The 22,925-nt window shown below is 44.8% G+C and overlaps 2 protein-coding genes across 2 annotated transcripts in view; both read left to right on the top strand.

Moving 5' to 3' along the window:
- LOC143278477 (uncharacterized) overlaps nt 1-22,925 on the top strand; it is an 87,835-nt gene that overhangs the window by 32,454 nt on the left and 32,456 nt on the right. The window lies entirely within an intron of this gene.
- Nucleotides 1,893-22,214, top strand: LOC143297160 (uncharacterized). Its single transcript, XM_076609352.1, has 6 exons — nt 1,893-2,019; nt 13,432-13,502; nt 14,017-14,086; nt 18,827-19,144; nt 19,622-19,705; nt 21,774-22,214. Exons 1-6 carry the CDS (start codon nt 1,912-1,914, stop codon nt 21,936-21,938), a joined length of 816 nt encoding a protein of 271 aa, XP_076465467.1. The 5' UTR covers nt 1,893-1,911; the 3' UTR covers nt 21,939-22,214.

The raw sequence follows: 22,925 nt of genomic DNA, 5'->3' as shown, positions 1-22,925 counted from the left end.
AAAAATCGTTCCATACAAAAAACAACTGCACACTGCCAGCGCTTTACTCGCCAGCTTTAATCTATGCTGTTGTCTTTTAGAATTATATTTTCCAGTCACACATGACATGTATCAAAGATAAATTCATTAAAACACTTGTGTTGCTGTATTTGCACACTAGATGTAAAAGATTACCATTTTATTCACCAGGATAAGTTGCAGCAGACGACGACTCAGCGTCCGCCATCACTTGTTTATCTTATCATTTCCTGTGAGCGGCGTGGCATTCTTGCTCTGACCTCGGGGTCAGCGCGCTGCCTTGTGCATGCCGAAGTATGGCTCTCCTTGCGGACTAAAAAGCTTATCTTGGTGAAATGAATTATCTTTTATTTAATTTTAATCCACTTTCCCGTATCTCCCTTTTTCTCCCTTTTGGATATGTTGTTGCTGCTGATTTTTAGAGTCGACTGAAGCAAAAAAACTGACTGTTGCAATTTTTTCCTTGGAAAATCATTCCAGAACCGGACTATATGTTTGAGGCGCCTTTTCTAGCCCCTTCTTCCATGGAGGTGTGCAGAGCGATTTTGAAGAGGGCTAGCTGCTTGGACACCCAGGGGGCTGCCGAACTCCAGTTTTGAGCGACCCTATGCCCTGAGCCGCCTGTGTGCACGTTTGTGACTACAGCTTCCAGTGTATCCGTACCTAGCTGCTGCTTGTTCGCCACTCCCCCTTCTCCACAGGACTTGGTGTTGCACCAACGGTGTAATTTGAAGACATGACTTGCGCTTGACTTGGATTAAAGCCACGGTGAGGGAGAGTTCCGCAGGTCGTCGCCTCACTCTCTCCACTCCCGGCCTATCTGGACCCTGAGTGTCAAGACGTAGTCGAGACAGCTGAAGATAGCTCAAGATGCAGTGGATGGCCGGCAGTGTTCTGCATGTATCTCGCTGTGCCCTTTTAGTGCTCCGTCCACGGCGCATTGATGAGAAACGCCTTTCTGCCCGTTGAACCAATGATGGTTTCTTCTACGCATTCCGCTGATTCCAGGCTTCACACGCTAGGTGGACAATCCCATTATGTTGTAGGTCAACGGCAGTTCTTGCGGCGTGTTCGCAATTAAGCCTTCCCTGACCATTGTTTGGCATCCTCATCTGCCATTGCAGCCGTTGGGAGACGTACCCTCTTCCGCCTGCTCCGCCGTTGGGATGACCTCTTCGTATTTGACCCATGCATTGGGGCTGGTTCGAAGGTCAGTGCCACGGCGGTGTATCCACACACATGTGGGCCATGCGCGCCACACATTATGTATAGGGGGGCAGCATCCACCTCCTTTAAAAGACATCTTTAATGATGTGCCAAATCTGGCAGAGACTATCCCTCTCCAGATCGGATTTTTCATGTTGGGTTTACTCCCCACATGCTGCAGGCAGTACTGGATTACATGGTTTCCAGAAGCAGAGAAGAGCCTCGATCTGACCTGACCTGACCTGACATCAGACACACACACATACACAATCATAATATATATATATATATATATATATATATATATATATATATATATATATATACATACATATATATATATATAATTTATGTCTACTGAAGAATTATTATGCATAAGAATATAGATAGATAGATATAGGCCTACATATGTATGTGCATATATATGTACACACACACACACACACACACACACACACGCACGCACGCACGCACGCGCGCGCACACACACACACACACACACACACACACACACACACACACACATATATATATATGTGTGTGTGTGTGTGTGTGTGTGTGTGTGTGTGTAACGTTATTATTGATATCCTCATGAAACCCGTTGAAGCCACTCAAGGGATATAATAAGAGCCAGATTCTAAACGAAGGGAGAACACCCTTAGAAAAATCTCAACCATCTGCGACAAAATGTCGGAAACAGCGGAGTTGGAAGCACAGTTGAATTGCCTTACACAGGCCAACGCCTTCCTCAACAAATATTTTTCACTTAGAAAGCGATGTGAACAGTTACAACAAGTAAGTATTGTATGTATGCATAATAATTCTTTATGAATAGTTAGTACGTGCTATTTATGGAAAGGGGTGTATCCATTTTCTTAAAGTTCGAAATTATGTTCTTGGACGAAAGGTTCAGATTCATTTTTTTTTGCCGACTAGCATTCAGATGAAAAATAATTATAACAATATAAGACTTAGAGATTTTTGCAACAAGGAATATGTTGATGAGATTATGATCATTATGCTTTCTTCAGGCATACGCTTGACACAGTAATTAGTAAAGACAAAATAATACTATTAAAAAGAATTATAGTATTAATACTATATAATAGGGTTGGTCCCGGCATTGCTTCAAACACAAGCCAAAGCCCATTGATTCACTATTATTCAGACCAACAAATAAAGTAAAATGAAATGCTTATACTTATGAGGTCAGTGGGTGAATTGGAATGGGTCTGGGACTGTTAACATGCCAAGTTTCGCGTATCTTACACAGTACCACAACTAGCCAGATCACTCTTTCGTTCAGTGTTTGTTGTCTAAGAATGTGAAATTTGAGGGTATTGCTATCTTGGTTTTATAGGTTTACAAATAATCACAATAGGTGAAGTACAGCAAACCACTTATAGAAGAGCATGAATAAAGATGTCTTCACTTGGTAGCCAACCTGTCAAGAATCCCCTTTTTGTGTCATTCCCAAGATATTGTATCGATATAACTAAGACCTAAACTGTATCATATTTCAGATTACATTGTATCCACCTTTCTTGAAACCATTCAGTGCCAAAATAATGTCAGCTGACGACCTGCACAAAGTATTGCTACAGTGCCTATAACTTGTATTATAACTAATATAACTATAACAGTTACAACAAGTGATGTCCTGCATCTGTTCTGATTTTTCCTTCAACAGAGTTTGGATCAATGAACAGTCTAATGTGTCTGGATTATAAATATACTAATTGAATGAGCATAAGTCAGGACTTAGGTGGAGGACTCCTTTCATCTTGATAGTGTTTAGCTAACTGCACTTTGTCGAGCGCACCTGAAAAGTGGGTTTGTATCAGATTTATACTTAAAAAACGTTGGAAACATTGTCCTGATAACACAGTGGTCCCAGTCAATGGATTTACACAACTTACGGTAATAAAAATGAAGGATGTATCCATCTTGTCTGATGTTTGGTTTAACTCGAAGGTGATGACAACGGCAGTGATGAAACTGACAGTAAATAAGTCTGACAACTCGTTGCTTTCACCAAAACTTTTTTTGCACAGATTCAAGCAATGACAAAAAGGGTCTTCAGTGTGTCCGAAACATAATGAAAAAGATGATGGATAATGAAATGAATAATGCATGGTGAATTGAATGTAATGTGATGAATGTTAGTAAATAAATAATATAAGTATGTCTAGAGTTGTAATTCTCTATGCCCTCCCCAAGTCTTTGGAGGGAAGCGAGGAAGACTGATAATATGTAGTGTGAGGGGAATGGTTAAAGGAAATGGAATAGTTAGTGTATGAGAAAGTTAGTTGAAATATGATGATGTGACAATCAAGGAGCAATGTGTCAGTTGTGTGTCAGGCTTTCATGCCAGTCTTTGCCAGTCTGGCGGAGTGACGGACGTGGCGATTTCTGGGTGGGGGATCAGCTGCATCAGGCAAGGGCCGCTCTTTGAGGCCAGGGGCATTGTGTGGTCTTAAGGCTTGAAGGGCTCTTGGGGTACAACCATTGGTGGCATGCCCTGAGGGAGGTGAGGTGGTGAAGGTGGGGGAAGTTGGCGTGGGTCTGGGGGTAGGCAGTGGATACAAGTTCCCGGTTGAGGTGGTCTTGGGGGTAGGCAGTGGACACAGGTTCCCGGTCGTGGTGGTCTTGGCGTCAGGAAGTGGGCACGTTGGGTAGGCCTGAGGCGTCGCTGGTGTAGCTGCAGGAGGAGCTATTGAACTGGGTTGAGAAGGCTGTCTCACCGTTGGTGTTGGCATCTGAAATGCAGGTGGACTGGGGGCTATGAGTAGCGGTGGGCGGGGAACAACTGGTAAGTACTTCCAGAGGAATTTTCTGTTGCGTAGCATGACTCGTCCTGGGCCATCCACTCTCACCATGTACTGATCAAACTGGCGTACTTCTTCGATTACACCAGTTTTGTCCCATTTGGTAGGATTAGGTCCAACTTGGTTCTGGATTCGGACACAGTCTCGGACAGTCAGGGGAGGAAGTGGGCGTATGTGTTCTGACAACCGTTCGGCATCACGCATGTGACGGTTACGCAGGGCTTCTTCACGAGAAGCCAGAGTCTCACGCCAAGCAGAGTGTGGCTGGTACTTGCCGGGATGGATGGGAATAAAGTCTCGTATTGGGCAGCCAAAGATGCACATGGCTGGGGACAAGTGTGTGTCCTGGTCAGGGGTATTTCTGTACTGTAGCATTGCGCGCTGGAAACAGTCAGTGTTGAGGGAGCCATTGCATCAGTGTTGTCTGTAATGAGGCGTTCACTGTCTTGACACCGATTTCGGCGCGGCAGTTGCCATGGGGAAATACAATCAAATGGAAGCGATTCTGTGGTGCACTCCCCAGTTGTGGAGGAAGGTGACCGTTTGGAGAGAGGTAAACTCTGGTCCTCCATCCGATGTCAGCTCATCGCTGATGCCATGTGTCACAAAGATACGACGTAGGGCGGTGATAAGTCCCGCTGTGCCATTTGAAGCTTCCTTCACGATAGGCCAGTTACTGTATCTGTCCACAGCCTCGAGGTCGTGGTGGCCACGGTACTGGAAGTAATCAGCAACCAGGTTTTGGAATGGGTAGGCAGGAGTCATTGGAGGTGTGGGGGGTGCGCTTGGCTGTGAGGGTGCCATACGGTTGCAGACTGACCAGTGTTCCCACATCTCAGTGATGGCTGGGGTCATGCCTGGCCAAAAGAAGGATGTCTCTGCTCTGGAACACATTTGTGTCACGCCCTGATGTGCTGAGTGTAACGCCTGGAGAACCTGCATGTGGAGGGAGGCAGGAATGGCAACCCTGTCACAGTACAGGATAACTCCATTGAAGCTGGTGAGTCCATCACGAAACTGGTAGTACTGCCGCAGCTCTGAGGGGACTTTGGAAGAGTCCTCTGGGAAGCTGTCCTCTATTGTGTCCATGAGTTTGGTCATGCTTGGGTCACTGGCAGTAGCAGTGCGGATCATGTCCCATGTGACAGATTGGACAATCTCGGTAACCGGTGAAATGTAGTCATTGTGAGAGCATGAACAATGCTGAAGTTAAATCATAGGGTTTTTTCTTTCAGGTTGCGCAGTCAAGGGTTTGGGATGTCGTCCAGGCAGCGGTCACCAAATACTTTCAAGAGAGGTTTGTGGTCAACTGTGACAATGAGATTGGTGCAGCCAAGGGTGAAGTGGCATGCTTTGTCCAACCCATCGGCAACAGCCAGTGCTTCGCCTTCCACTGGTGCGTAGCGAGATTCTGCCGCTGACATGAAGCGGCTCCAAACCAGGGTGATCTTCCAGCCAGACTTGCAGCAGAAGGGGCGGGAGGAGGAGCATACGCGATGCTTTTGGAACAGCCAGAAGCCAATGCCATCTTTGCTCCAATCAGTGGCCAGGCAGGTCAGCTTGGTGTTGTCAAAGATCTCCACACCTCTTTGGATCTCATCATTGATGAGTGATTTGGATTCCTCAAAGAGGCTCTTCAGTTGGTCTGTCCATACAAACCGGGCGCTTGGCTTGAGAAGTTCCCGGAATGGCAGCATTCGTTCGGCAGAAGCGAAAGCATAGGAGACTTGGTTGATCAGACCGAACCAGCTGCGGATGTCAGTGATGTTCTTAGGGGTGGGAAAGTCACGGATTGCCTCGAGATAGTGGGCACAGGGTCGCACTGTGGTAGGGGTGATCTCAAACCCAGCAAATTCGACGGTAGTTTGGGCAAAGTCGAACCGCAGACGTCAAGCCATTGGACGGCCTGAAAGAATGCTTCCTCGATGGTGTTCGACCACATCAAGGTGTCGTTGTTTTCTGGGGTATGCTTGAGACAGTTTCGTTGAACCGTCTGCTGTAGCTGTCCCCTGAAGCGATGTATCTCTGTGGTGCAACGCAATAGCGGAAGCGGCCCCAGGGCGTGATGAAGGTGATGAGGTGGTGGTCCCTCTCATCAAGGGCGATGCTGTAGTAGCTGTTCCAAGCGTCAAAGACAGTTTTTCAGGTGTGGGGTGGTACGGTGCAGGCTTAGTGGAATGTGTCTCGCGGGCCGTGTGTCGGAAGAGGGGCTGAAGATCGACAGTCCGTCCAGGTTTTCCAGACTTCTTGGGGCATACCACCATTCTGTGGCACCAGGTGACAGGTGTACCAATGGGGACAGGCTCAACAACTCAGTTGAACGTTGCAGTCGAGACCCGCTTTCACTTCCTCTTGCCAGTGAATTGGGACAGGTATGGGTGTGTGGTGGGCGACTGGTTTGGCATCGGGGTCTACCATTAAGTGGATCGGTGGGCTGGACTTTGGGGAGTTGCTGATGTTCGCAGACGTTGAATGTGCTGGAGCTGTAGTATTCTAGTAGCCACTTCTCCAGGTGACCACGGTTCTCCTCAGTGGCCAGGAATGGTAGTGAAGTGGGAGGAGGGGGTGGTGTTTGTCGTAGGGGGCAGCCACATACATTCTGAGTCATTGTTGCAGGAGATGTTTTCAGCGGGGTGCAAATATTTCCACAGCTTTCTCCAACCATGGGGAAGTGGGGAGGAATTATCCCGAGAGCGACACAGGCTTGCTTGGAGAGGGAAAGTTTGTCAGTTGAAGGGGTGATGTAGACGATTTGATGGGTCGTGCACTTTGCAGAGGATGGGGCAGTCCCAGATATGCGTAGGGTCAGGCACCGATGATATCTATGAGGCTGTTGTTAGCGGCAGTCATTTTCATATTGACCGGTATAAGGTGGCGCTGGTCCAGGCCCAGTTTGGATAGGAGGCTTGTCCCAGCCAGGCATAACTGGCATCCAGTGTCTGCCATAGCATTGTGACGGATGGCTGTGGTCGGTCGTGAGAGAGAAGTGGGGAAGCCCAATGCCTTCGCGTCAGCTGGGTCGGCTTGAATGAAGGTAATGACGAAGGGGTGGGGATCGGAAGAATGTTTAACCAGGCATCGCAGAATTCATTGTACACATGGTGGTCAAGAGTTATTGCTTGAGTGGAGGATTCACCAGGGAGGTCAACCACAGGGCATAAGCTGTTGAATACCGCTGTAGCATGGTCTTCTGTGTCAGCTGCGTTGGCTTGAGCCTGTCACTGGGGATGGCGTTGTTGGCGGCAGACACTCTCATAGTGGTGCAGGATGCCACACTTTGTACACTTGTGGTTGTAGGTGGTGCATATCCTCATGCGTTCGTGTACATGACATCTGTGGCCGTGTTTTCCGCAGTGACTGCAGGGGTTAGGGGCAGGTGTATCATGGGGCTCACTGGATTTATTGGCCAGGTGGTACCGATCCTGGTACCTGTATGAGCTGGAGGCAGCAGTGGTTGAGGTGGTGCTGTGGCTCAGGAGCCGGTTGGCTGAGCGTTTTTCGGCTCAGGGCTTCTTCCAGGGTCATGTCCTGTTTGGAGTCACCCAGGATATCAAGGCAGATCTCCTCGTCCTCCAACCCACATATGAGAGCATCACAGACTATGACGTTGCTGTAATCAATCGTGGTATGGCAGGTTTCAGAGGGGCATTCCACCTTGAAGTTGCACTCCTGCCTGCCTTCGAAGACAGGCAGCGAAGGCCCTGACAGGTTCATCCTGGTCCTGGCACATCTGTTGTAGCTGTACGTGAGCAACCATGACGTTTTCTTGGCGGACAGCCAGGGACTTAATGTTACTGAGGACCGTTTGCTCATCGCTGGAGGCCAATGCACTGAATGTGCGTGTGAGATCTTCTGAGGGTCTCATCGCAGCACTCAAGAAGCTGGAAGACGACGTCACTACCCGTGAGACGAGTGGCTTGTTTATAGTCTGACCATCTCTGCTCAGAGTAAGCCCACTCCTCACTAGTTCCAGCTGCGGAGATAACAGGGCGGCGTACCTTCTCAGGTGAGGCTTTCATGGTAGCGGTTGGTTGCGAATTCGTTCGGTGGGCAGTGGCACTATGAAGATTGATTAGGTGGGTCAGCACCTCCACCGGAGTGTTTGCAGGCCAACTTGTGTCGCAGTCAGGTGCAGGACAGGGTATGTTGGCCATGTTGGTCTTCTAACCCCTTCTTGTCATAAATAAGTCTGACAACTCTTTGCTTTCACCAACACTTTATTTGCACATATTCAAGCAATGACAAAAAGGGTCTTCAGTGTGTCTGAAACATAATGAAAAAGGTGATGGATAAGGAAACAAATAATGCATGGCGAATTGAATGTAATATGATGAATGATAGTAATATAGGTATGTCTAGAGTTGTAATTCTCTAGACAGCAATGTTTGATGCTTTATCCAGTCCATCTCATACATCAATTTTGAGCAGGTGACAATGACTGACAGTGAGTGAGGGTGCAGTTCTTTCATTTGATTTGAGAAGAGCGGGAGAGGAGACTATAGTGGTTGGGAGGATAGGTCAAGACCAGACAGAATGTGGGAAAGAGGTTTGACTATGACTTCAGTGAACTGTCTTTCACAGTATTCATCTAGCAGGAACTGGACAACAGCCAGTAATCCATGATTTAATTACACATACTTAACCGTGACCCAACTAATGCAGACTCTGGCAGGGGTCTGACATTTCTGTCCTGTGCAAACTACTATCCGCCTATGCGGAGAAAACGAAACTTACGGCCGATAACCTCCCGGAAGTTGGTAACCTTCCCTTTGTCCCGCTTGCTAGCGCCCATGATTTTTATGAAACCCAGGGTTGACAGACAATGGACAAGAATCTTGTGTTTTTAATTTTTCTTGCTTTTTTTCATTGATCAATTGAATGACTCCTATGTAGAGCAGACAAACCGGATGTACAGCAGACACTTTATGATGTTTATCTGATGGATTGCATTTGCAACCAAGAGGGAGAAAGTATTTTTAAAGAGCTTCCTGCCCTGAAGCCAAGGGGGAACGCTCCTTGGTGTGAAAAAAAAAAAAGAAAACAAGAGAGGCAAGGCCTTCCAGACTCACTTGTGATACACTTAAAAAAAAAAAAAAAATCTAATTTTTAAATTGTGTTCTGTATTTGTTATTATAAAGCTTCGGGTTAAAAAAAAAAGAAAGAAAAAAAAGAAAAAGTCCAAACCAGATTCGAACCCTGCGTGTTCAGGTGAGAAGAAACTGTCTTACCCATTACACTATCGTGGCTCCTTAACTGACGCTCTAAAATTTAATATTTGAACATACTTTTTAAAGGGCGATAAATCAATAGCGGTATTCGCAGTGAGAACGCTGTTTAAATCATATTATTCTGGTGTATCTTGGGCATTCAAAATATCTCTAAGGGCAATAAAAAATTCTTTTTAAGTCCGCGGTAAAGGAGACGTGGCTATCACTGCAATCACACTGCAACATTTAGCCGTTTTCTCTAGATCTAGATAGATGTACAAGTTTAGTTACACCTGCCGGGAATGTAGTACGACATGGTCGATTCAATTTCTCTTTTATGTTCATTTCTAGTTTTATAGTTTTAAAGTTGATATGAAAATTGAGTATTTTGTTAAACTAATAACATGTAGAGGCATTAGTCTTGAGACCAAGCTAAAGGTCTACAGAGCAGTAGTTCTCCCCACACTACTGTACGCCTGCGAAACTTGGACAGTGTACCAACGACATGCCAAGAAGCTGAACCACTTCCACACAACATGCCTCAGGAAGCTACTGAACATCAAGTGGCAAGACAAGACCCCAGACACAGAGGTGCTCGCAAAAGCCACCCTTCCCAGCATCTTCACCATCCTGATGCAGTCCCAGCTTCGCTGGGCTGGACACGTGGCGCGCATGCCAGACCATCGGCTGCCCAAAAGGCTCTTCCATGGCGAGCTGCAACAAGGGAAGAGATCACACGGAGGTCAGAAGAAGCGCTTCAGAGATACTCTGAAAGTCTCTCTGAAAGCGTTTGATATCAACCCTGACTCCTGGGAGGAATCTGCAGTGGACCGTAACAAATGGCGCGCTGCTGTGCACAAAGGCGCCAAGTTGTGCGAGGCCAACAGGACTGCTGCAGCTGTTCAGAAGAGGCAGGCCAGAAAGTCACGGGCAAACAAGCTCCCTGACAATGATATGCCTGTCTTTGTCTGCCCCAACTGTCAGCGAACATTTCGTGCGCAGATTGGACTATTCAGCCATCTGCGCATTCACAGATAGATTCATGAGCATCCTTCCCCCCACCCCACCACCACCCTCCCCCCATGCCCCATCCCCCATCTGGATGACAATGATGGTCATCATCGATCTCGATGGACACACCACCACCAACATGTAGAGCCAAGTACAAGTACTTCTAAACGTCGTATGAAGTGAAAAGGACTTCATTTTGAGAAAAGTCAAGACTGGAAATTTTTCGTTTCATCAATTCAAGGGTATTAACTCACATGGTTTACAATTTTAAACTGTGAATTCTGACTGATTCTGTGGATATTTTTATGGCAGTTTGGGGCATAATCCAGTAAGTGATGAGGCGTTCACAAATCTTTCTCTGAATAAATATTTAACGGTCTCCTTCTCCAACTTTCCATCACATGTTATCGTGTATTGTCCATTGAATATAGGATTGAACAGGCAGGTCAACAACTTGAAGAAACAAAATGGCGTCGTTCGCGAAGAACATGAGCATGCGCTTTTAATGTGTATAAATATGTGTACGCAATTGATTTTTGCCCATGACCTTCAGGGCTCAGCCAATAGATCTATAAAGTCCACTCGTCGTATTGATTTTAGTATTTTCCGAAAAAGACCACTTGGGTGAATGAACATAGTGAAAGCCCTGTACACTGAGAGTAAAACACACAAGCTTTTTATGTATTGAGTATAAGTTCAAAATGTAATGTTTAAGATGAGAAAGATCAGTTTAAAGCAAATTAAGTCCCCTAGCATTAATTACAGATTAATTTCCCTTTTTTTCTATCTGCACCAAAATGTTTGCAAAATAAATAAAACTTCCATGTTTGGCAAAAGAAGTTCCTGTTTGAACAAAAAATGATAATAATGACTGCTCTTGTTGTTGTATCAGAATATCAGATCAAAGTGCCAAGTTTAGAGAATAAAAAATATATAAATATATCAGTAAATGCCGTTTGCATATAATTTGGCTTCTTTTATTATTTTTTTGTGCCCATCCCAGAGGTGCAATATTGTTTTAACCAAGATGACTGGAAAGAACTGAATTTTTCCTATTTTTATGCCTAATTTGGTGTCAACTGACAAAGTATTTGCAGAGAAAATGTCAATGTTAAAGTTTACCACGGACACACACACACACACACACACACACACACACACAGACAACCGAACACCGGGTTAAAACATAGACTCACTTTGTTTACACAAGTGAGTCAAAGAAAAGCTTAACTACTATGCTCAGTGTCAGAGAACATGATTGACTTTTTATCTTGACAGAACCTTTGTCATTTCTGGGACAGTTATTCACTTACAAAAAGTTAAATGTTAAACAGCATTGTGATTGTTATCTTAAAAATATACCTGTGTTTAATTTCTTCTACAGGCATAATCTGTCTATAAACATGCTATATTCAGTTGTATTTTGTTTTTCTTTTTCAGTGTCATTCTATACAGGTGGAAACAGACTTTTTTGATGCACAAAAATTATTTTCATTACTTTGAAATGCCTGAATTAGTGAATAGGTCTCTACAGTCAAAGTAAATGGGAAAAAAAGCTCAGATTCAGAATCTATATTCATTTTCCATTACAAAAATGTTTACTTTGCCTCTTTATCTCATAAATAATGTTTGTACTATAATTTAAAAAAATCTATTACCTCTGAAATCTCTGAATTCCCTTGCAATGGGAGAGCACTTTAAAATATTTTTTAAATATTTTTTTTACAAACTTCCCTGGCACTGAATAGGTTAAACTTAAAGAAATTCCTCCTTTTTGTGTCTGTGTATACTTTTGTGTATGTGTGCTGTGGTGTGTGGTGGTGGGTGTGTTGTTGCAGATCATGGTGCTTTGAAGTTTTCTTTCTGCAACTTCACTTGTGGATCCCAGAGCTGAGTTTTTATAGACTGTGGTGGATCAGTTTAAGTGAGTCGTCACCACATCATCAGCAGGAACTGATTCAAGAACACAGTCCAGCTGGTCATCTTGATTTTAATCTGGTTCTGGTTCAGCAACTGCAGGCAGTGCAATCAACAGCTTCTTTGCAATGGTCTTCTGTCTGGTCTCACCCTCAGATCTCTGATTCAGGTGTCTCTGGTTTCGCCTCTGGATTCCAGTAGGTGTCTGCATTTTACAAGTGACAATACCAAAAAAAAAATTGACATCACTGGTTTAGACATATCATGTGCTTGACTCTATTCCCTTAAACTGTTAAAGTCTTTCGATTTAAACAATGAACTGAGGTTATGCATTTTCACATCTTGCACACAAGTTAAATCTCACCACCATCATTCAGAAGATAAGTTACCTTTGGACCACATTGAATGTCACCATTAAGATACCCACATTGTGCAGAAGATTCTTCAACCATCAAGCTTGCTGCCTATCAAGAAGAAGGAAATTTCTGAAATAATAGATTAAAGATGCAAGTCACTGGTAAAAGTCATGGTTTGAAATGTTGTACTGAGATTTTGTGTATGTGTGTGTGTAGTGGGGGGTGGGGGAACTTTAACATTTGCAGTTTTTGAGCCTCAGCAAATGATAGAGGTAAATCTTTGCAGGATGGTACCATTGGTAGAGACTGATACCTCTCAGGTCCTCCATTTCATACTCAAAGAGTGGAACTTTTTCATTTCAAAGGTGAAGGTCATAGCAGAGCACAGTAAAATAAGCTTGTGGGAATGATAGCATGTTTGTTTGACATCGAGATAGGCCATAGAGAAAACATGAACCTATGCAAGGCTTTAGATTGGCAGAGAAAGCCCTAGCAACTAAAAGGGAGGGGTAAAAAATGAAAGATCATGGGCTAGTCAAAATACACACCAGAGTCAAGCACCATTTTAAGAAATTACATATTAGTGGCATGATCACACCATCGTTGAAAGCCATCTGTCTTGTATTCAGTCTTCACAACACTTGGCACAGTGACTGGTAATGTCCAGAAGGGGAATCCTGAGTGAAAGCTGAGGGGTACATTGTACAGTCAAGGTCAAGGCCACCAGACGAAGCCATTCCTGTCATGAGGTAAAGCCCTGCAAGACTAAGCAGACATCAAAAAGTCATGCGGAAGACTTTTTGCGTATTTTGTTTTTCACTGATTTGTTTGATCTGCAGTGTTCACTATCTTAATCACTTAATTTGTTTTTCTTTTTTTCTGTTTCAGTCCAATGAAAAGCTTGTAAACAGAGTTCAACATGTGAAGAAGCTGATGAAACGTTACAAACGAGACAAACGGTAAGACCTAAATGAAACTATTTGGACAGGCATAGTAAACTTTCATAAAAATTACGTGGAATCAGTCTTAGAACTGGTGGTTGACAGACCACAGAAACTGACTGTAGGCTCACTTGTTTATGCTTGTTTTGTTGTTAAGAAAAAAGACAGTGAGGACAAAACAATAAGTTTAAACAGTAAAAGCACAGCAACACTGAGGTCACATGTTATAATGTGATATTTAAAGATTATCCAATTATTGAATTAGATAAGATTCTTAGTATCTGTAAAATTTATACGTTTCTCTGTTGTTTAGTGTTGTTATTCTGTTGATATCTTTTTCTCTTTTACTTTCTAGATTCTGTACACATGAGTATCCATATACATTCAGTATGATTTACATATATATATGCACAAGTACTCACGCACACACACACACACACACACACACACACACACACACACACACACATACATATATTGACTGGTGGTCATTTATGACAAAGTTACTATGACAGAGGTGTGAAATGTTCAGGTATTTGATCAGCCGTCTGGATGAGCATGATGATGGATTCCGAGAAGCCCAGATACCAGTTATGTGGGAGGTGAGTGGTTCTTTCGCTTTTCTCTTCTTTTTTTTCCACTTTTAACATCTCCATGACATGTCACAGATGCTTTTCATGTTGCTTGTTAAAGTCTCCCATACACAGTAAACCAAATCCTTGCTAGAAGTCCACACTCAAAGTAGACTGTGGAGTATGACAATGATCCCTCCCATGACATCCCTCCACAATCTGTTTATGCTGGGCACTCAGTTTGAGTTTGAGGCATGACAAGCTTCTCTATACTTTGATTCTCAGTATCTTTATCTCACTGAAGGGTGGAGGCTTAGTGGACAAATCAGTGTGCAAGTCACTTGACAGGAAGAAGTGTGGAGACACTTGTAGATCCTCTTGGTGTTCATTCGCTGTACTAAACATAGAGGACAGGTCTTAGTCGACTGCATGGTGAAGTATTAATTCCTGATTTGTTGCTGACATTGATTGACATGAAATACATGTGGGAAAAATTAGGTAATGCATTAATGTAGTGTTTCATATTGATTTTACACCTGCAGGTCAGGTCAGGTCAGGTCATTAGATCTGCTACTGGTAACCTGTAATCCAGTACAACCTGTTCAGGGTCGGGTTGCCGGCGACTAAACCGGCACTCCCACCGCTCCCTTCCGGGACTGGTGAGGCAGGTGGCTAGACACCCTTATGGAGATCCATAAAAGGGCGTTGGCTCAGGAGAGCCACCGACGGCCATCTAGCTCCACTGTGCTGTGTGCATGCCACACGCAGTTGGCCCCCGGGGTGTGTCTACCCATGCATGCGAAGTCTGGATCCGGCAGAATCTGCGGAAGAAACCTATCGGTTCAACGGAGAGGAAGGCGGTTACAGCAACGCACTGTGGAGTGCAGAGAGCAAGATGAGACACCGAAAGGATATCTTGGTCATCCACTGCATCCGTGCTCATCCTCCAATCGTCTCGACTTAGTCTTGCCACTGGAAATTGGTGGACCCGGACGAGAGAGTGAGGTTGACGTTGCGCAACTCCTCTTCACTTTAAACAAACTCATCGCGCAAGTCATCAGTCATCCAAAATGACCTTTCATCCTTCATCATTTCATCACCCCCAAGTCCTGTGGCGACAGGCGAGCGACGAAACGACAGGTGTGGGTACACTGGCAGTCGCAGTCGCAGACCTGCACGCAGGCGGCTCAGGCCATAGGGTCGTTCTTCGTCGACAGGAGCAGCGATGGAGCTCGGCAGCCGTCTGAGCGTCTGAGCAGCCCTCTTTAGGAATGCACTGCTCACCTCCCTGGCATGAGGAAGGGGCTAGAAAAGGTGCCCTAAAAATTGCCTGCTCCATATCACCCTGGCCAGCATACCGCGGCTGGCGGGGACCCTACATCAGCGGTCGAAACAACAAGAAAGAAAAGAAAAAAACAAGGATCGTTCCTCTCACCATTGGTGCTTGGAACATAAGGACTCTCCTGGACAGAGATAACGCGGACAGACCCCAAAGGAGAACGGCACTAGTTGCATCCGAACTCGCCAGATACAACATTGACATCGCAGCCTTGAGTGAGACTCGGCTTGCAGGTGAAGGCCAGCTCTGTGAACGGGGATCTGGTTACACCTTCTTCTGGAGTGGACGAGGAAGCGAAGAGCGACGTGAGGCTGGCGTTGGTTTTGCAGTAAAAACAGCACTTGTCAGCAAGCTAGCTGGAATCCCAAAGGGAGTCAACGATAGGCTTATGACCATGAAACTCCCACTGGCATCTGGCCAGAAGCACTTCACGATTGTCAGTGCCTACGCCCCAACCATGACCAACCCGGATGAAGTGAAGGCGAAGTTCTACGAGGACCTTCACTCTGTCATTGCTGCTGTCCCTAAAGCAGACAAGCTCATCATTCTTGGGGACTTCAGTGCTAGAGTTGGCTCTGACTACATCTCCTGGGATGGAGTGATTGAAAAGTACGGTGTGGGCCACTGCAACCCAAATGGATTGCTTTTGCTTCAGACCTGTGCAGAGCACGAACTGCTGATAACCAACACAGTTTTCTGCCTCTCTACCCGTAACAGGACGTCATGGATGCACCCTCGCTCAAAGCATTGGCATCTCATCGATTATGTCATCGTGAGGAAAAGGGATAGGCAAGATGTACGTGTAACAAAGACCATGTGCGGCGCCGAGTGTTGGACAGACCATCACCTTGTAGTCTCGAAGCTGAATATTCGAATCCAGCCCAAGAGACGCCCCCAAGGCCAGAAGGCTCCAAAACGGCTCAACATCGCTAAGCTGAAAAACATCACCATCAAACAGTCCTTTGTGGAGCTGCTGGAACATCGTCTGGAATCCGCCTCTCTGGACAACCAGAATGTGGAGTCTGACTGGAGGACCCTGCGCGAGCTGATCTATAGTACAGCTTCAGAGACCCTGGGACCCATGTCTAGAAAGCACAAAGACTGGTTTGATGAAAACTGTGATGAAATCAAGCAGCTTCTGGATGAGAAACGCCGTCTGCATCAAGCCTACCTGAGCAACCCAAAGTCCACATCAAAAAAGGATGTGTACGATGCCATCCGCAGGACTGTTCAGCAAAAGTTACGCCAGATGCAGGATAAGTGGCTGAGTGACAAAGCTGATGAGATCCAGGGATATGCTGACAGGCACGATATGAAGAGGTTCTATGATGCCTTAAAAGAAGTCTACGGCCCCACATCCTCAGGATCATCTCCCCTCCTCAGTGCAGATGGGAATACCTTGATCACCGAGAAGGAGAAAATTCTCGAACGCTGGGCTGAGCACTTCAACAGTGTCTTAAATCGCCCTTCCTCCATAAATGATGAAGCCATAGACCGTCTCCCACAAGTCCCCATCAATGAAGCACTGGACGATCCGCCAACACCTCTTGAGACCCAGAAAGCAATTCGTCTGCTATCCAGTGGCAAAGCATCTGGCTCAGACTCCATACCAGCAGAGGTCTACAAGGATGGAGGCACTGTGCTGACTGAGAAGCTCCATCAGCTGTACTCACTCATGTGGAAAGAAGAGACGATCCCCCAGGATTTCAAAGATGCATCTATCATTCACTTGTACAAGCGAAAGGGGAACCGGCAAGCCTGTGATAACCATCGGGGCATTTCCTTGCTCTCCATCGCAGGCAAGATACTTGCCAGGATCCTACTAAACCGCCTCACAGGACACCTTGACCAAGGTCATTTGCCTGAGAGCCAATGTGGATTCCGGAAAGAGCGCGGAACCACCGACATGGTGTTTGCTGCAAGGCAGCTGCAAGAGAAATGTCAGGAGCAAAATGCTGATCTGTTCTCCTCCTATGTCGACCTCACTAAGGCCTTCGACACCGTGAGTAGAGAGGTACTGTGGAAGATCATGGCCAAGTACGGATGCCCTCAGAAATTTATTTCCTTGGTCAGCCAATTCCATGAAGGCATGCAGGCTCGAGTCCAGGACAAAGGCGAAACATCTGCTCCTTTTGCTGTCACAAATGGTGTCAAGCAAGGCTGCGTCCTGGCTCCAACGCTGTTCAGCCTCATGTTCTCTGCAATGCTTACTGATGCCTTCAGAGATGGCGATGTTGGAATCTGCCTAAAGTACCGAACAGATGGTAAACTGTTTAACCTCAGAAGGCTTCAAGCAAAAACGAAGGTCATGACAGACATCATCAGAGACTTTTTGTTTGCTGATGATTGTGCCCTCAACGCTGGATCTGAAGCTGACATGCAACTCAGCGTTGACAAGTTTGCCACTGCCAGCAGGAACTTCGGCCTTACCATCAGCACGAGGAAAACTGAAGTTCTCCATCAGCCAGCCCCAGGGAAACCCTACGTTGAGCCCAACATCACAGTCAACGGTCAGAGAATCAGTGCGGTGGAGCGGTTCACATACCTTGGCAGCACACTGTCACGAAATGTGACCATCGACGATGAAGTGAATGTCAGGATTGCAAGAGCAAGCGCAACTTTTGGTAGACTCAGTGCAAATGTCTGGAACAGAAGAGGCATTAGTCTTGAGACCAAGCTAAAGGTCTACAGAGCAGTAGTTCTCCCCACACTACTGTACGCCTGCGAAACTTGGACAGTGTACCAACGACATGCCAAGAAGCTGAACCACTTCCACACAACATGCCTCAGGAAGCTACTGAACATCAAGTGGCAAGACAAGACCCCAGACACAGAGGTGCTCGCAAAAGCCACCCTTCCCAGCATCTTCACCATCCTGATGCAGTCCCAGCTTCGCTGGGCTGGACACGTGGCGCGCATGCCAGACCATCGGCTGCCCAAAAGGCTCTTTTATGGCGAGCTGCAACAAGGGAAGAGATCACACGGAGGTCAGAAGAAGTGCTTCAGAGATACTCTGAAAGTCTCTCTGAAAGCGTTTGATATCAACCCTGACTCCTGGGAGGAATCTGCAGTGGACCGTGACAAATGGCGTGCTGCTGTGCACAAAGGCGCCAAGTTGTGCGAGGCCAACAGGACTGCTGCAGCTGTTCAGAAGAGGCAGGCCAGAAAGTCACGGGCAAACAAGCTCCCTGACAATGGTATGCCTGTCTTTGTCTGCCCCAACTATCAGCGAACATTTCGTGCGCAGATTGGACTATTCAGCCATCTGCGCATTCACAGATAGATTCATGAGCATCCTCCCCCCCACCCCACCACCACCCTCCCCCCATCCCCCAGCTGGATGACAACGATGGTCATCATCGATCTCGATGGACACACACCACACCTGCAGACACAATGAGTGAGTTGATTGTTAATTTTATGTCCACTAGGAGGATGAAGTGTTCAACTGTCTGCGCCCACCCCCACCCTACCCTGGTGGCTCAGACAGTGAATCAGCATCACCTCGTCGCCGGGGCAGTGAGAGACAGTCAGCACTGTCAAGCATCCAGCCACTATTAGCTGCTCATGGGTTAGCAGACAGCACCATTGCTGCTGTGGCTGCCAGTGTCAGTGGAGCGCCAGCTGGCAAGAGCAAGAAGATCAAACTGGAGAAGGACAGAGATCCCAACGCTCCCAAGAAACCTGCCAATGCCTTTCTGATGTTCTGCCAGCAGCGCCGGCCTGCCATTCAGGAGGAGTACTTCAAGGTACATTTGGCATTGCTGCTTTAGGGTGGGATTAATGGTCTTCACACATAAATGCATGCATGTAGCACAAATATGTGTGCACATTATGGCCACATACACACACTTGTAGTTGTTTTATGACAAATAGAAATTGTGTAAGTGGTAGATTCTCTAATCTTGCGTTTTATTTTTATCTATTTGTCTTTCCATCTTACAGGCCTTTTGAAATGAAATGCATTTTTGATGGATGAAATATTTCAAGTTTCATCTCTGTGATAGTGGAAGGCTGTGGGATGCTATCTTGTTAGTGATTATATATCTGGGAAAAAGTCTGAAACCTGATTATCTGTCTCTGTTCTTTCAAAGCATGACAAAAGTATTTGTACAGTGTTGGTAAAATAGTGAAACAGATTGGAAAGTTTTATCGTGTGCCTGTGACATTGTGTTATGTACACAGAGGAAGTGAAGTACTGATGGCATATATGTGCATGGCTTTAGGAGCACAAGGAAGAGATGGCCCATCATGAAATGACACGGCGACTGGCCCAGCAGTGGAACAACCTCTCCCAGGAGGAGAAGAAGGTATGGTTTGTTTGTGACTAGACCCTCTCATATTCTGATTCAGTACAGATCAGGTACTCTCTGATGAGTCCCCCTACTGTTGGCCACAAGTTCTGTGTTCTGTGCTCCAATATTTGTTCAACTCACATGGAATAGTGTAGAAATCCTTGGGTAATGGTATACACTTTTCTATCTGTGCCCTTTTCTTCCCCAGGCAAAGACTTCAAACACACATGCATACATATCTTCCTTAGTTATATGTCTTTATATACATAACATTTTTCCATGACTTTAGGAAACTTAAGACATTTTGCAGTGGTGCAGATATGGATTTCCACAAAGCAGAGCAAAGTGCTTTCATAAAACAATTGTACTGGACCAACGCAAGTGACAGTGACACTGTAGATATGTCTTTCAGCTGTATTGCTTTTGTTTTTACTTTGTCCTTCGTATTGGTTGGACCATAGTGTGGACATATACAATCCACAGCAGTGTATCAGCTATGCTGAATAAAGTTTAGAAATGACTAACATGTATTTTCTGTGTTCAGCTTGACACAGCAAACATTAGCACATAGTCCCTCTCTCTCTTTCCCATCACACAACACACACAACACAACACACACACACACACACACACACACACACACACACACACACACATGCACAGATTACATATATGTATCTATATAGATAGACCATTTCACATACCAACAAGTGTAATGGACAAAGTGCAAATTCAATTATAATTTTTGGGGGGAGGGGAGGGAGGGGGGGTGCTTGATGGGGAGGGAATAAGGGTTTGTTTTTCCTGACTCATAGATTTTGAAAATGACCATTAATTTTGTGGTAAACTGGTCAAATGACCCCATGGTGTCCAGAACCAAACCTAATGTCTGCTTAAAGGATGAAAGGATTAACAGAGACATATAGAGGCCAGTCACAATGGTTTTTCTATTGTTTTATTGCAATAGTTACATACATAAGAGAAGAAGAAGAAAGTGCTGTGACACATAGTCACTGAATCTGCCATTGTGCACCATTGTTTAATGATAGATTTCTAAGGGATCTATGAACCCATTAACGTTGGATTAAGTGCAATTTAAAGGTTTCAACACAACCTTCTAATGAATATAAAATAAAGTGCTGATTTGTTACGTCAAATTCAGCTCAATAAACACATTCATATCTGAAAATTGCTAATTGCATTGAATCAGTTTAACACAGGCAGACACTAATGGTTTAGATGTAAAGAAGAAATGACAATTCTGCCAAAATATAACATTTGAGGCTTTCTGATCCAATCGAAAAGATAATTATCAAGTTATTAAGTGCAACAAACATGTTTTAAATCGGCCAAGCAGACAAGTAATGCAGTTTGTGTGAAGTTAATGTCATTAGGTGTTGATAATGAAAATCTGCTTTGTAGCATTTGAATGCCTGATCTATTTACTATGATAGTTTGGTTTTAGTTTATTGACAAGCAGTCACATATTGAATGAAAAAATGTATCATTGTATGTTACAAAAAGACAGAATGACGTAACCTTCAATGTCCGTTCAAACCATTTTAGCAGAGGAAAGATTAGATTAGAATCTAGTAAGATGCTGAATGAAGTATATGTAAGCACAACAGGCATCACCTGGCAGTGAATAATACATCAGTTTGGCTTTGTAAATGATTTGAACCATTTATGGGAAATGGGCTTTTTAAAAATTTTGAATGGCATTGCGCCTGTGTATTAGTATTACTACTCAAGTTACATCAGTTGTGAAAGATGGAGAAAGCAAATGTCTGTCATCTGCTATGGTCAGTGGCTGAGCCAAGTCGCTGTTTGTGTTAGTCTTTAGTACCAGTGCACAAGTACCAAGGCACAGGGTTACACATATTCCTAAATAGATTTACAGGCTGTGTATTGTCACAATCAGTTCTGCCAGTCTTTTCTTTCAAAAGTAGAAAATTCTGCCTTGTGACTTGTTCTTCTGGCACTGTAACAGCAGTATTCAGAACAAGTTATTGTAGTATTTAGTCAGCAGAGATAACACAGGCACCCCAGCACTCCTCCAGCATGACCTGTGGTTGTGTTTCAGCTGTACTATGAGCTCTATGAGCAGGAGAAGGAGCGTTATGAGAAGGAGATGCGTGAGTACTCGGCCAAAGACATTGCTGCCTACTCCGAAGATTCCATCCCCGTGCCAGCCCGTGCTGGTGCCATCCCCTCCCACAGTCTGCAGATGAAGAAAGAGAGAGACTGAAGAGCCAGAGACTAGACTTCTGTTCTTAGCCCTCCTTTTCTGCATCTGTGTTTGTGTGTGTCTGAATGTTGCTTTTACAAGTGCCTTGTGTTTTTAAACACTGGATTTAAAAGACTACAAAGCATGTATGAGTTTTGGCTCAGCCTGAAAATTTAGTAAAAAAAACATTGCTGTTTTCATAACTCATTGTGCTTTGGACTGTAAAATCCCATTTGTTAAAGGAAAAAAAGTTACCAGAGCATGAAAGCGAAGAGAGAAGCAAACATATTTGAAAATCACACATGCTCACATTACAAATGACTCCCATTTTTGTGATATTTGATTTGAATAAAGCTAAGAAATTGACAATGAAAACAGAGCATACCCCAGATTAATGATGTGCACAGGAAACCAAGAAAAAAACAAACTCATGATAATGATTGATGAATAAAAGAAATACCAGAAGCAGTTGATATCATCAAAACATTAGAACCAATTTGAGATGTCATTCTGATGGAATTGTTTGCTTAAGTAATTTAAAGAAAAAAGCTACATTTACTCTTTGGTCACTTTAGTGGCCACTCGGCAACTTGCAGCATGGTGATTTGTAGGGAGAACGCTGCTGGCGTCAATCGGCAACTTGAGCATTAGAATTAACAAACTTGTGCTACTCTTCAATGAATAACACCAAACTTTGCCAGCACTTCTGCCACATGTACCGGAAACATTCTCCTCATTGTTGAATCAGCTCTCATGCTCTTTGTTTGAATGATGGTGAGTTCTTCAACCGGTTAAGATTGTGACCAGCAATCTCGCTTAAGACCACAATATATGGGACAGCAAGCTGCAAGTCTAACTGAAAGTCAGTTGGCAGAAAATGATTTTGCTGTTGACAGTGACAGTGGAGAAGAGTTCATGCCACATAGCAGCAAACTGAGGAGTGACACTGACAGGTCTGCCGCATAGCCGGTTTTCAGCTGTACTGTTAGCTGACTTAGCTCACTAGCA

Source organism: Babylonia areolata, chromosome 2 (assembly GCF_041734735.1).
Source record: "Babylonia areolata isolate BAREFJ2019XMU chromosome 2, ASM4173473v1, whole genome shotgun sequence".
NCBI lineage: Eukaryota > Metazoa > Mollusca > Gastropoda > Neogastropoda > Buccinidae > Babylonia > Babylonia areolata.
This window is presented reverse-complemented; position numbering and strand designations above follow the sequence as displayed.

What these genes read in the sequence shown, in the direction of transcription:
- LOC143297160 (XM_076609352.1), top strand. Translation starts at nt 1,912, where the DNA reads ATGTCGGAAACAGCGGAGTTGGAAGCACAGTTGAATTGCCTTACACAG. An exon ending in AGATACCAGTTATGTGGGAG is followed by an intron (nt 14,087 to 18,826) that starts GTGAGTGGTTCT and finishes TATGTCCACTAG; the next exon opens with GAGGATGAAGTGTTCAACTG. An exon ending in TCTCCCAGGAGGAGAAGAAG is followed by an intron (nt 19,706 to 21,773) that starts GTATGGTTTGTT and finishes GTTGTGTTTCAG; the next exon opens with CTGTACTATGAGCTCTATGA.